Genomic DNA, 13,701 nt, shown 5'->3' on the forward strand with positions numbered 1-13,701 from the left:
GCCTGTCCTCCCCCTCCCACTTCCAGGGCCCGCGCTGCAGCCTCTCCTCCGAGGGGAGGCGCCCGAGCCCGGCAGTAACACGAGTGCTGTACTCTGTCAGCCAGCGGGGGCCACAGCCTGGACGCCGCCCGCGTTCCCTCCCCTGCCCCCCGTATTTCCAGTCTGGCAAAGGATTTCAGACGTCGTCGTCGCTCGCCACGCCCGTGTTGTCAATAGCAACCGTCCTTTTGTTTCCCAGCCAACATGGCGGCGCCTGGGCGTGGCCACGGCAACGGCCACTTCCGACTGCCGTTCGATGGCCGCCCTATGCGGATCAAGGAACAGAAGGCGGCCTTCGGGAGCCGCTCTACCACGACATCTCTATGGTGCCCGCCCTGCTGCGGGCTCTAGTGCCCCCGCCCGCGCCCCTTCGGAACCGGAAGTGTCTCATGCGAGTCCTGTTGCGGGCACTTTGGAGTGGCGGAGGCTCCAGCAGCTTCTGTCGGCTGTTGGAGTGGCGGTGAGAGAGGACGGTGGGGGAGAGCGGCAGTCTAAAGAGACACGGAAGACGGAGGCTGGAGCAGGGGTCAGCCAAGGGGGCTGTGGGGGGAGGGGACTGGCTATGGGTCGACCCTCGGGAGTGGGAGAGGCGCAGGGGGCCCTCTGGAGCAGCAGCTGCACCTGCACCTGTGCATGGAGCCTTGGGGGGGCAAAGGGCATCCTGGAGCAGTGGGAGGCCCACACAGGTGAGGGACCCCATCCCAGCCCCTGGAGGGGTTGCATGGCAGGTAGTGCCAGGTTGCTGAGGGTCCTGGGGCGCTGGATGCCCCCTGGCACCCCTGCCCACCCTGGTGGCACAGAGACACCCCTGCTGCTGTGGGTTCATGGGCCAGCTCAGCCACCTGGGCTCTCTAAGGGGAGCAGACCCTCAGCTGGTGGCCAAAGTGCAGGCACCTGACAGGGATGGGGGGAGAAACTCCCTCCATAGCTCTATGGGTATTTCTATTTTACCTGAAAGGGGGGAGAAAATATTCTAACACAGCATTTGTATTCACAGTCATCCCCTGGTTCTCATCTGCACCAGGTACGATCTTGTCATCAGAATGCCTGAGTCAAAATTCTCGGAGGTGTTGCCTAAGCAAGGTGAGTGGTTTTTCCCATTCATTACATGAGCTGAGTGCAGCCAGCATTCCTCACAAGCATCCCTTGTGAGAGCCTTAAACTGACATCTGCTGAAGTTATTCTACTGTTTGCAGAGTATGTGTGAGTTTTAGAACACCAGTTTTAACTGCCACACATTTTAGAGTTTAAGGGTTGAGATTTCCTCTTGGTCTCAAAGCTAGTAAGCAACAACATGCTTGTTGTAATACTTTATTATACTTTTATAATACTATAACAGTATAATACTATAACACTATAGTATTATATAGTATATAGTATTATATAGTAATATATAATACTATAACAGTATAATACATACTGTTGCAATACTTTATTGTCATGCTTTGTTATTTGTTATGGAAACTTGTAAGCCATCATGGGCGTGTCCTTTGCAAGGGTAAAGTAGAATTTAAGTTTCTTGTTTAATAAATGTGATCATCTTCACAGTACTGTGACTGACAGCCCAGTCCTACTAACTTTCCATCAATGATGCAGCCATGCCAATGGGGCTTGCACTGCACTGCAGTGGGGGGGGCAGTCTTGGAGGCCTCCTCAAGGCAAGGGCTGCATCACGACACCGTATCAGCACTGGAAAGTTGAATAGGATGGGGCTGTGAATGTTGTATCTGAGAGCTAGTATAACGTACTGGCTAGTGTCAGTAGAATCCAGGTTCAGGTTGTCATTCAGCCATAATACTCACTGGGTGGCTGAAGATCAGTCACCATCTCTTAGCCTAATCTATGTCACAAGTCTGTTAAGACAGGTGGGATACAAATGCCATAAATAAATAAAAATTATTCCTTCTACTCTTCTGGTATTTGTTACCAGCAGTGAGATGCCCATGTTCCAGCATAATTACCTCTGGAGGTCTAAGAAGCATTCAAGTCCATGAATTTATGTTTTGTCACATTGCATACAGTCAGTATGCTGTTACTCATTTGTGGCGGATCCAGCCTTCAAAACAGTATTTTCCTACCACTTGAACTGCTTATAATGTTACTATCACACTCCTTTAGAGCATCGGTATAACCCTACCTAGTTCTCATCTTCCCATAGCAATAGCTTGCTGTTTGGTAAAAATATGTGTAAATCATTACAGTTAAGGTCTTTGTAGCTTCCTTGTCTTGTGCTGGAGTGTATCACTGCCCTCAGTTCAGGTTGTTTTTTTTTAAGTTTGAAAAGTGGTATGATTATCTCCTTTGCATCAAGGCTTGTGTCAGAACAACTGTTTCAGCCATGCACTCTCTCAGTTCACCCCCAGTCATTTACATCTGGATTATACGTATATTGTGCTAGCTGTGACTCTGAATATATGTAAAGGCTCCATCTCTCAAAAGGTAAAACATGGTAAAGGTGTGCTCTGACTGGACATTGAATCCAGAAGTCCTCTGTCTCTGTTTATCCTCTGCAAAAGAATGGGATGTTGCTAGCTAGATACCTTCAGATTGCCCTGTCTTTTGAATAACAGAAACATCATTACTAGAGGTAGATTTTAACATACTGATCCCAGGTTAGAAATGCAGTGCATGGAGACAGATATATGGCATGCAGCTGAGGAATGTCACAGCCCCTGCATGGAAGTGTTTTGCTGGTCTCCACATGGGTACTACAATATTTGAACTAGTCCAGAGATTTTTGAACTTTTTTGTGGACTTAGGTATTATTGAGTCTCAATTTTTCTTCTTATTTTAGGGAAATTAGCAGTAGAAGATGCAACTACTATGGTGTTGTGCAAGCCTAAGCTGCTACCTTTGAAATCGGTGACATTAGAAAAACTTGAGAAAATGCAGCGTGAAGCACAAGAGACTATTCGACAGCAGGAACAACTTGCTCAGCAGCCAGCACAATAGTTGCAACATTTACATTCAGTTGTTTACTTACTTGAGTGTTCTTACATATTGCTATTTACTTTTAACACAGTAGTATTGTGAACGGTAAGCTGGAGTACAAATATTCCATTACCAAAGCAATTTCACAGAAACTATAATTATGCAGTAGCCTGTGCTTCTGTGGACTGTGTTGCTCCTTTGTACAGATGCTTTAGATGTATAACTGTATGTAAGGAATGTATTAAAAATTTCATTTTTATTCTTGCTTTAGGAGTTGGTTTGGTTTTGAAATTTGAAACTCAACTCTTACCTATTAGTTGGTTAGTTGGCAACCTTCAGTCTCGAAAGACTATGGTATCGCGCTCTGAAAGGTGGTTCTGGAACAGCGTCTAGTGTGGCTGAAAAGGCCGATTCGGGAGTGACAATCCCTTCCACACTGGGAGCAAGTGCAGTCTGTCCCTGGTCTGTCTCCCTGGCTATGCAGGAACAATTATATGGTTGAACCTCTAACTACTTGAAGTTACCCTTTTAAAACTAATTTTATAACCCCTGCTAATTGGGTAAGAGGCACTCTTTCAAGTGGGTGCTCCTTTTTTTAGCAGGGGGAGAGTAACTGGCCCACCTCACCCCAGCACTGTCTGTTTTAGTGGCTGTCTGCTGGTATTCTTTTGCATCTTCTTAGATTGTGAGCCCTTTTGGGACAGGGAGCCATTTAGTTATTTGATTTTTCTCTGTAAACTGCTTTGTGATCTTTTAGCTGAAAAGCGGTATATAAATACTGTTAATAATAAATAATAATTTATTCTAGGCTTCTTGATGCTCTCATTAGGTTACTTAAAAGTGCTTGTGTGATACTGTAGCCTATAATGGTTAAAGCACTAATAGGCTCCATTACACTGACAGCTACTCATTTCTGCACTTCTACTGGATTGTTATATCAAAATACACATGCAGCATAACTCTTGCAAGTCATTATAAAATGCACAGTGAACACAAGTATATATCCCTCTGTGGAAGTTAAGATTAGCAGTAGCAATGGTTGGAGTCCCTGGCATGTTGCAATAGCCAATACAGTTCATTGCAAAGACATATTTGATAATCCTGAAGGGTTAGAAGTGGGGGAGAAGGGAGGTAGGAACATGAAACAGATATACAGCACCAGTAAGTGGTGCATGAGATTCTATCCCACCCTTTGCTTACCTGTGTGGGGTGCATTGTCCTTGCTTCCCTTGTTGGGTGAAGCAGAGATTCCACTTGGGTGTTTGTGTGTGGAAACCTCCAGCAGCAGAATATGTACAATAAGAATTCTGAGAAGTGTAGCAAAATATTTTGCTGTACATTTTGGGAAGATTTGTACAAAATACTCTCCCCTTTTTGCATGAAATACCTTTTCACCATAGTTCTCATTACCAAAATTCCCCTTTGAGAGACCAGAGAGGTACCATCCTGTGCCACACATTTTCTAACCTGAGCTGCAATCTCCATAGTAGGGGCTTATTTACTAGGGTTGGTGTGCTGTGATTGGCTTCCAATTTTGGCCTCTCTGCCAGCAAAGTAGTACTGGCTTCTGAAACACTTCTGCAAGTTTTTCCAGCACACCACATGACCCATCTTCTATACTAATGGGAATGTCATTGCACCAGTGTATGTGGAGATATGGTAGGGTGTCTGGAGCATAGGATCCGGCTGTTCCCAATCATCAGCAGTAAGTCTGAATCCCCAGCGTGGACAGCGCTTTTCATTCAGTCAGGGAGCCTCCGCAAAACACTTCTGTGTACCTCCATTCGTCACTGCTTCCAACCGTTTCTGCTCAGAAATCTGGGCGCAAAGCCTGCTGGGGCATTGGAAGCCAGAAATGGCTGGATGTGGCAAAGAATTGGGATGCATGGAGGCTCCCCTGAGGAACAGTAAGCGCCATTCGTGTGGGGAAGGGCTTAGGAAGCTGGAAAACTCTGAAAAGTTCTGCCCTAGAGAAGAGGAACAAGATCCAAGATCTTGACCAATGCAAACAAAACTCATCAGGGATAAATGTAAAGTTTTACATCTGCGTAGGAAAAAGCAGAAGCACTTACAGGTCATCCCTCATTATCCACTGGGGTTCTGTTCCACAACTCCTAGTGGATCAAAACAATAAGTGGATACCAAATCAGCAGAAAAATAGCTTTAAAGACCCTCTTCCAGGTTTCTTGCTCCTCCACTGTTACCCCAGAAAGCATTGGTATAGGTACTATTCTGCATTCAGCCACTAGATGGGGTGAATAATGGAATCTAATGGAATGAAATAATTATTTAACAGTGCGAAGGAAGGAAATTGGATTTTGGTGCCTTTTTTCCTTGTTACAACACATTTAAAGGTGGATCTCAGTATCAGTAAGTCAAATCAGTGGATACTGAGTTCCTGCCAGTATATAATACTTGCCTGGGTAGTGGTATGTGTGATAAGCCTAAACATTTAAGCTGGCAAGCTAAACATGAGAACAGTTTTACACTGTCGTAAAGAAGGCAAATGTGAACACAAGAAGTAATGGTTCTGCTGTATTCTGCTTTAGTCAGACCCCATGTGGAATACAGTGTCCAGTTCAGGATGCTGCAGTTTAAGAGGGATCATCTTGACAAATGAGTAGGTCCAGGGGAGGGTAACTAGGATAGCGAGGGGTCTTGAGACTGTGTTATGAGGACGGATTGAAAGAGTTGGGCATGTTTAGTTTGAAGAAGAGACAGTTAAGAGGTGACATCACTATCTACAAATATCTGATATGCTATCATGTGGAAAATGGAGTGGATTTGTTTCAGTTGCTCCAGAGGGTATGACAAATCAAATGTGTTTAAATTACTATAAAGATTTTGATTAAATCCGTTCAAGAGTGGAACAGTCTGCCTCAGAAGGTGACAGGGTCTCCATCTTCAGAGCTCCATCTTCAGAGCTCCATCTTCAGAGCTCTTTATCACAGATGCCATGGATTGCTTGCATGGATTGACTCTGATCTTGTAGGTCCCTTCCAACTCTGATTCGAACCATTAAAAAAGCTATTTGTCAGACTGGTTGACCCTAAAAATAGTTTGTGTTCAATATATAATGAACTTACTGCCTAATCCTATCCTCTGTCACAGTACAGCATATAGCAGTGCCATTGGAAGGGGATGATTAAGACAGCCTGCAGAAGATATCTCCCGGTAGACTGCCTAATCACCTACAGGTCTCCTCAGACCTATGCCAGCTATATAGCTGGTGCAAGTCTGAGAAGAGGCATGTTTGGGGTGGGCAGAAAAAGATCTAGCATGTGCAGCTGCTGCCAGATCCACCACCTTCCTCCTCTCAATACAGGCTGCGGTTCCTTTCCAAAAGACCACATTATCTCCCCCTCCCGTCACCAACTTACTGGCGCCAGTAGAGTCTCCTGGAGCTGCTGCCATGTGCACTGACCTCTCCCTATTTGCAGCAGTGGCCCAGCAGTGCACAACAGCAGCCCAGCTTTCATGGCACCACAAAGAATCTTGCACTGCCAGAACACTAATCCTGCAGCGCAAGGCCCCAAGATGATTGGGACCATATACTTCTATAACTGTTAAGAAAACAGAGCTAGAGTATGCTTCACAAAAGTTTATTTTGCAATACATTCTATTACAACTGTTCATTTTTTCCAGTTTTGTAGAAAAATAGATGTTCCAGCCACCATTTGCTGAACTAGTCTTTAAGACCAAATCAATACGTTCTCCTGGAAAAAGATGAATACATCTTATGACCAAACTAAATTTCCTAGATTCTTTAAAACAAAACAAAAAAAACTTTTTTTCCTCCCAAAGCACAGTATTTCAACAGCAGCAGCCAAATATGGTTTCAGCAGCTTAACTTGACCCATTCTATAAAGCTTTATATAAACCAGTGATTTTACTACAAAAACACTGTCCTTAAAAGAAAGGAGTGGCAGGCATAAATGCAAAACATGGAATGATATGGCACTTACAAAAGAGTAGCTTATTTCAGCAAACCTCCATAGAAAAGCAGTTACTTGTTCTGTCCAACCATAGGTTCAGAGAAAAGAAAATTTTGAAGAATTTCCTTTGCGAACACAAATTTATAAAACCTTCACAAGTTATTTGTGCCCCAAAACAAGTGCATTTCTTAAAAATAAATGAACTTTGCTAAGCAACTCTTACTATGGAATATACACACACACATATATATATTCCCTTTAAACATCTACAGCTGCAAGAGTTGGTTCATGTATTCAGTAGCTCTCCGACTTTAGGCGGCCTCCATCTCCTTCACTTACAAAGCGCTTCCTTCCCCTAAAAGTAAACACACAATAAGCATTCAGCATCTCCTTAATCCTGTGCTTGGCTGCATGGGGACAGAAGGGGAAGTTCTAGAATTTTCTATTAATATAAATTTATTTAAGGTATTTATAACCCTACCTTTCCTCCCACAATGGGGCACCCAAGATAGCCAACAAAAAAATACAAATTACAGACATTAAACACATATTTAGTTTGCTGAGGAGTTCTTATACAGTCTGATACTCTGATGAGGAAAAGGGAAGCATGGAGTACTGGGAAAAACAAGAGCAGAAGTCAGGGAATTACAGAGGAGAAGTTCTGCTCCTGCAAGCTCAGTAGATGCCTGGATTGAGATTCCAACAGTACAATTACAATTAACAGTAATTAGCACTTTTCTACACAACTATATAGAGACTAGAAATATTGTTAAAACTACCATTCTGACAGGCCTGTGTTTTAAAATCATTTACTCTGCAGGAATCTCAGAATTATCCAACAAGGTTTCAGTAACATGTTACTAAAATTAATAAATTAATAAAATTAAGAACTGCAGTATGCTCTTCTCCCAATCATCCTTAATGAAGTGGAAAAAAAGAATTAAGAGTGAGCTCAGGAGAAAACAGCTTGACAATAAATATCTAAGGGCTCAATACTATCCAACTTTCCAGCACCAGTGCAGCCGCAATGCAGCCCAGAGGTAAGGCAACAAATGTTCCCATATCTTAAGGAGGCCTCTGTGACTGCCATCCTACCACAGGATGCAGTGCATGCCCCATTGGCATGGCTGCACCGGCACTGGAAAATTGGATAGGATTGGGCTCTAAGACAATACAGCTCATAGCTTCACATTGTTCATAACTCCCCTTAGTAATATTCAACCAGGCTCAGGCTAGGTGACAATGTAATGTCATAAGAAATTCCCAAGCTATTCGCTCAGGGTGGCCAGCTGTTCTCCTAATACAAAGGCCAAACCAGATGCTACTTCACCACAAATATTGATAGGCACTAGTACTGTTTCAAAAAATAATGGCTGCAGGAGTAGGCAATCTGGATTGCAATCACAGGAGGAGTTGGGCTTTAGCCCTTTGCCTCTGCCATAGTCCAGCACTACATTATCTTCACCAGTACCATTTCAAAAGGAAAAAAATGCTTCCATTGGTGCAAATGGGAGTTGGTTTTTTTCCTCTTGTCAAATAAGCTGGAGGAGGGCTGATCTGCACAGCACAAAAAAGGCTAAAGTGTGCCTCCATTTGCAGTGGTCCAAATCTGAACTGCACTTGCAGCTGCTATTTCTGAAAGAAAAGTTAAACTTGTCAGCAGTAATGCCAGGTTGACAACACACTCATTAACCATAAGACAACACACTGCAGCCCAACGGGGGAGGGGAAGGCATCCACCAACAGGAACTGTAAACCTAGCAAGCTAGCTAGATCTGCACTTGTGGACAGCTTGTGTCCCATTTACTTCTGAGAAACAACATAATTCTGAACTACATACCTGGAAGGACAGAGATCTCTGAGTGGTTTAGAAATTATTCCCGCTCTAAAGCATTCCTCTACAAACCGTTCAAGCACAGAGTATGAATGTGGCACATCAAGATTAATGTCTGGAATTTCACGGTAAACTCGTTCATAACCCTGCAGCATCAGAATCAAGAGGAAAACTTAGCATTCAACATAGAATTAAAGTTTGTTCTTTGCTTTCAAAACTACGTCATAGCAAGCTTTGCAAAGTTAAGAGACACTCTGCTTTCTCAAACATTAACTAAAGTAAAATAAAAACAAGTTAGCTTGTACATCAAATGAAACCAAAACTTCTAAGCAGGGAAAATACGTAATAAGGGATTGCATTATTTAAAGATTTTTGTTGCACTTTTCTTCCCAGAGTCCCCACAAGGTGTTTCACAGCAAAGTACATATGAATACAATAATAAAATAAAAATCTTCAACATAAAATATTTTCAGCTCCAAAGACAATTAAATAACTGAACTGAAAGATCATTATTGATAGAGAAACATAATAGCAACACAGCACAATGGGCAGCAAAACGGCAGATGCGTTTCAATGTTAGTAAGTGTAAAGTCATGCACATTGGGGCAAAAAATCAAAACTTTACATATAGGCTAATGGGTTCTGAGCTGTCTGTGACAGATCAGAAGAGAGATCTTGGGGTGGTGTTGGACAAGTCGATGAAAGTGCCGACCCAATGTGCGGCGGCAGTAAAGAAGGCCAATTCTATGCTTGGGATCATTAGAAAAGGTATTGAGAACAAAACAGCTAATATTATAATGCCGTTGTACAAATCGATGGTAAGGCAACACCTGGAGTATTGTGTCCAGTTCTAGTTGCTGCATCTCCAAAAGGATATAGTGGAAATGGAAAAGGCGCAAAAGAGGGCAACTAAGATGATTACTGGGCTGGGGCACCTTCCTTATGAGGAAAGGCTACGGCGTTTGGGCCTCTTCAGCCTAGAAAAGAGACGCCTGAGGGGGGACGTGATTGAGATGTACAAAATTATGCATGGGAAGGATAAAGTGGATGGAGAGATGCTCTTTACACTCTCACATAACACCAAAACCAGGGGACATCCACTAAAATTGAGTGTTGGGAGAGTTAGGACAGACAAAGGAAAATATTTCTTTATTCAGTGTGGTTGGTCTGTGGAACTCCTTGCCACAGGATGTGGTGACGGCATCTAGCCTGGATGCCTTTAAAAGGGGATTGGATAAGTTTCTGGAGGAAAAATCCATTACGGGTTACAAGCCATGATGTGTATGTGCAACCTCCTGATTTTAGAAATGGGCTATGTCAGATACAAGGGAGGGCACCAGGATGCAGGTCTCTTAAGAACAGCCCCACTGGATCAGGCCATAGGCCCATCTAGTCCAGCTTCCTGTATCTCACAGTGGCCCAACAAATGCCCCAGGGAGCACACCAGATAACCTCATGTATCTGTAATGGATTTTTCCTCCAGAAACTTGTCCAATCACCTTTTAAAGGCATCCAGGCCAGACGCCATCACCACATCCTGTGGCAAGGAGTTCCACAGACCAACCACACGCTGAGTAAAGAAATATTTTCTTTTGTCTGTTGTTATCTTGTCTCTTGTTATCAGGTGTGCTCCATGGGGCATTTGGTGGGGCTGCCATGAGATACAGGAAGCTAGACTAGTTGGGCCTATAGCCTGATCCAGTGGGGCTGTTCTTATGTTCACAAAGTGATATTAAACAAATAGCTATTCAAATACAACAGTTTTAACCAAGCAGTGAAAGCAAACCAATGAGGGGGATCAACCAAGCTTCAGGGAATTCCAAAACCTGGAGGCCACACCCAAAAAGACGCTGTCATGCCCCCCCCCCCCAGAGGTGGAACACAAAGCAGGGCCTTAAATGTAGAGCAAAGTGGGTGGGCAGAGTCTATGGGAAGTGACAATCCTTTAAATAGCCTGGTCCCATGAATGTAAAGTTCATTAATGGCCCAATCCTATTTCTTCCTATAGTGCAGGTGCAGTGGTTGCCTCGTCAGCAATAGACATCACAAAAGTGCCATAAAGAGCTTCACGATCACTATGGGGGAAGGTCTGTGTCATCCTGCCGGCACTGGATTCCAAGGAGCAGCCACTGCCAAGCAGTGCAGGGGCAGGGTGCGGAGGGGGTGTAACAGGGCAGGGGGAGGATGGAATGAGGGACATATCAGGCCCAGGAGTAAATAAATGGATTAAGAAATGCTGAGTAATTGTGTAAACAGACCATCGCAGCCCAATTCTATCCTGCACTGGAAGAGGCTGGCCGGCCTGCACTGTATCCAGTGCAGGGTTGGGGCTGGCTGCGGTGCAACCTGCAGCAAGGGGAACCGATTCCCATTACCCCAGGTGACACTGCACCGGCACAAATGGGGCTACTTGGTTCTGTGCCACCAAAACAGGCGGCACAGATCCAAATAGCCCGGCACTAGGCTGGGGCAAAGAGAGGGGTTAGGATCCAGCCTAAGCACCGGATCCTGGCTCCACCCCCATCCTGGGCCTGGTTCACTCACGGACCTGTCTGCTGTACGACCGCCCCAGAACACCTTACCCCCATTCTCTCCAGACCCCCGCATCGGCTGAGGCAGGCCAGTGCAAACCTACCAGGTGCTGGCGCACTGGAAGCCGAATTCAGCCTCCAGAGGCCAGCACATGGATGTGCCTTAAGGTACTTTTGCAACACATCTGGGCTTTAGGATTGTGCCCTTAATTTTATCTTTATATCTAACAAAAAAAACTACATTATCTTCTACTGACATGCACAACAGTATTTCAAATTTTTAAAAAACCCTCAAATTATGCAACACAGTAACATCTAGAAACCTTGTACTGCCTATTCCAAATCTAGGAAAGATCAGCTAATTGGTGAACACAAATAAATTTAACCTACTAACGTCAGCAATAACTTAAATGAGGATAGTAAATAATAAATAAGGAAACACTTGTAAATCTATCAGATGCACATACTCTTTTCATTTGGTCCATAGTGATGACAGCAGATCTCCAGAGGGACTTCAGCAAATCAAGCATCATTTTAAAATTTGTTTCTCCAGTCGACTCCAAAACCATCACAACTGCCTAAAATATAAAAACTAATGAACTAGGTGTTCAGTGTGAAATGGTGGAAGACTTTTAAAACACATCTTTTAAAGCATTTAAAAGCATTTAAATGCAAGTATTAAAGCTATAGCTGCTGGACCACAGAACAGGAGAGATATTATGCAAGGTATATGAACACAGCCAAGATGAAAATTGTCACAGATTGCTCATCTGTCAGATAAGGAACTAGCATGAAATGTATCTGGAGACTTCAAATGACTTGAAGCTATGCAATTCTATAATTTTACATTTAGGATCGTCTTTTGACAATCATGCAAACTGCAATAGAGGAATGCTTTCTGAAACCAGTAAAAATCTAAAAGAAAGGAGATGGGAAAAGACACTTTCTTGAAAAGAACAGATGATATGCATTATCCATTTTCCCTGCATTCAATATAAATTTGAGCTTCGAATTAGTCTATAATGATTGACTGAAGTGGTTTTCTTAAAGTCTTACTAGGCATTTTATTATTCAAACTATTACTATTATTCAAAATATTTATATACCACTTTTCAGCCAAAAAAATTCACAAAGTAGTTTACAGCAAAAATCAAATTATAAAGGGAATAATAATTATGATGAAACTGTGAGTTGGAAATGTGTAATGTTATGCAAATGTAAGAAGCAGCCTTTATATCTATGGTTGGTGTAATAGATAAAACCAAAAGGAAGATCAAAAGGAAGATACAATAGATCTATCAAAAGGAAGGTCACAACATGCACAATTTATTTTTCTGAAAGAAAAATCACCCACAAGCAGCAGTGTAGACGATCTGAAATGGGGAAGAGCAGCACTCCTTAACAATTCTTCCAGCTGGAATGCTGACCAAGTGGCTCTGACAAAACCTGGATACAGTTCTGTGCACTTGCATGAAGATGCACAGGGAAGCAACAACAGCAAAGTGACAGCAGCAACTTATGGCAAATCTGAACTTAATTCTGTGTACCTCCATAAAGGAGCACACCACAATAAGGAGAGGCAACAGGTGAGACAGCATCTCTGTGCACCTGCATGGTACCACAGTACAAGATGCACAGTGAGAAAAGAGGTGGTAGCAATAGCAAAATGTATAAAGGGCAGCTCCTTCCTATATAGCTGGCCACCGGTGGTGCTCACCAGTGGAAAAGACATGCAACAGTTGGTTAGTCGGGTACTGCCCCACTTCCCATGGTGGCTGACTCACTGCCTGAGTAGACAGAAGATGGCTGGAATCAACCAGGGAGAAAGTGATTAATTTTTACCCTTGGGAAAATGAATGGAGATTTTTGCCTGAGGTGGTAGGAAATTGAATTATTTCACATTTTTACCTTGGTGTGAAAAGAAATTGATGGACTCTACATTTTTAAAGCATTTTAAAATGTGGGTGGTGGTGGTTGGTGATGACTGATGGGAAGACAAAAAGTCTGGCCTGAATTGCTAACTAGGAGACCTGGAGATGTATTTGATTGTTGCAGTACATTTCTGTGGTATTCTCTCTCTTATATATTTGTTGTTGTGGGGAGTGGCTATGGGGCACCACGAATAATGCAGGCACTTCAAAGTTCACCACTGCTAACTAGTGTCCTAATCTTTCATTTAATTACTGACCTCTAAAACTTCAGAAAGTTGTTAACACCTTGTCTATTATACTGCTATGTAACTCAAGAATTGAACTTTCATTGCCAGTTGTATAACTTAGGCTACCCAAGACAAAAACTTTACATTTGGTCTTACTTCATATACAAGTTCATGATGAAAATGTGGGACTTCTAGCTCTTGAAGGCAACGTTCTGCTTCAGAAACATCTCCTGAAAGAATGTATTCCTTCAACAACATATCAATCTAGGTGAT

The 13,701-nt window shown here is 43.2% G+C and overlaps 2 protein-coding genes across 5 annotated transcripts in view; one reads left to right on the forward strand and one right to left on the reverse strand.

Annotated features, from left to right (window-relative positions):
* Window positions 1–304: 304 nt before the first annotated feature.
* On the forward strand, window positions 305–3,777 carry BBIP1 (BBSome interacting protein 1). 2 transcript variants are annotated; one of them, XM_066621888.1, is made up of 3 exons: window positions 305–499; window positions 1,037–1,122; window positions 2,834–3,777. In XM_066621888.1, exons 1-3 carry the CDS (start codon window positions 363–365, stop codon window positions 2,989–2,991), a joined length of 381 nt encoding a protein of 126 aa, XP_066477985.1. In that variant the 5' UTR covers window positions 305–362; the 3' UTR covers window positions 2,992–3,777. The 2 variants fall into 2 exon arrangements, 1 of the variants encoding a protein (XP_066477985.1); XR_010794148.1 differs by lacking the exon at window positions 2,834–3,777 and having other exon boundaries at window positions 424–565; window positions 1,037–1,124.
* Window positions 3,778–6,556: 2,779 nt separating this feature from the next.
* Window positions 6,557–13,701, reverse strand: part of PDCD4 (programmed cell death 4) — a 40,552-nt gene continuing 33,407 nt past the window's right edge. For all 3 annotated transcript variants that reach the window (XM_066619510.1, XM_066619509.1, XM_066619511.1), the window contains 4 exons: window positions 13,585–13,692; window positions 11,738–11,848; window positions 8,746–8,885; window positions 6,557–7,260 (listed from right to left, as the gene is read on the reverse strand). In XM_066619510.1, coding sequence (XP_066475607.1) covers window positions 7,200–7,260; window positions 8,746–8,885; window positions 11,738–11,848; window positions 13,585–13,692 — 420 coding nt within the window. In that variant the 3' untranslated portion in view covers window positions 6,557–7,199. The remainder of the gene's footprint in view (window positions 7,261–8,745; window positions 8,886–11,737; window positions 11,849–13,584; window positions 13,693–13,701) is intronic.

This window comes from Tiliqua scincoides, chromosome 3, assembly GCF_035046505.1.
Source record: "Tiliqua scincoides isolate rTilSci1 chromosome 3, rTilSci1.hap2, whole genome shotgun sequence".
In the NCBI taxonomy this organism is placed as follows: Eukaryota; Metazoa; Chordata; class Lepidosauria; order Squamata; family Scincidae; genus Tiliqua; species Tiliqua scincoides.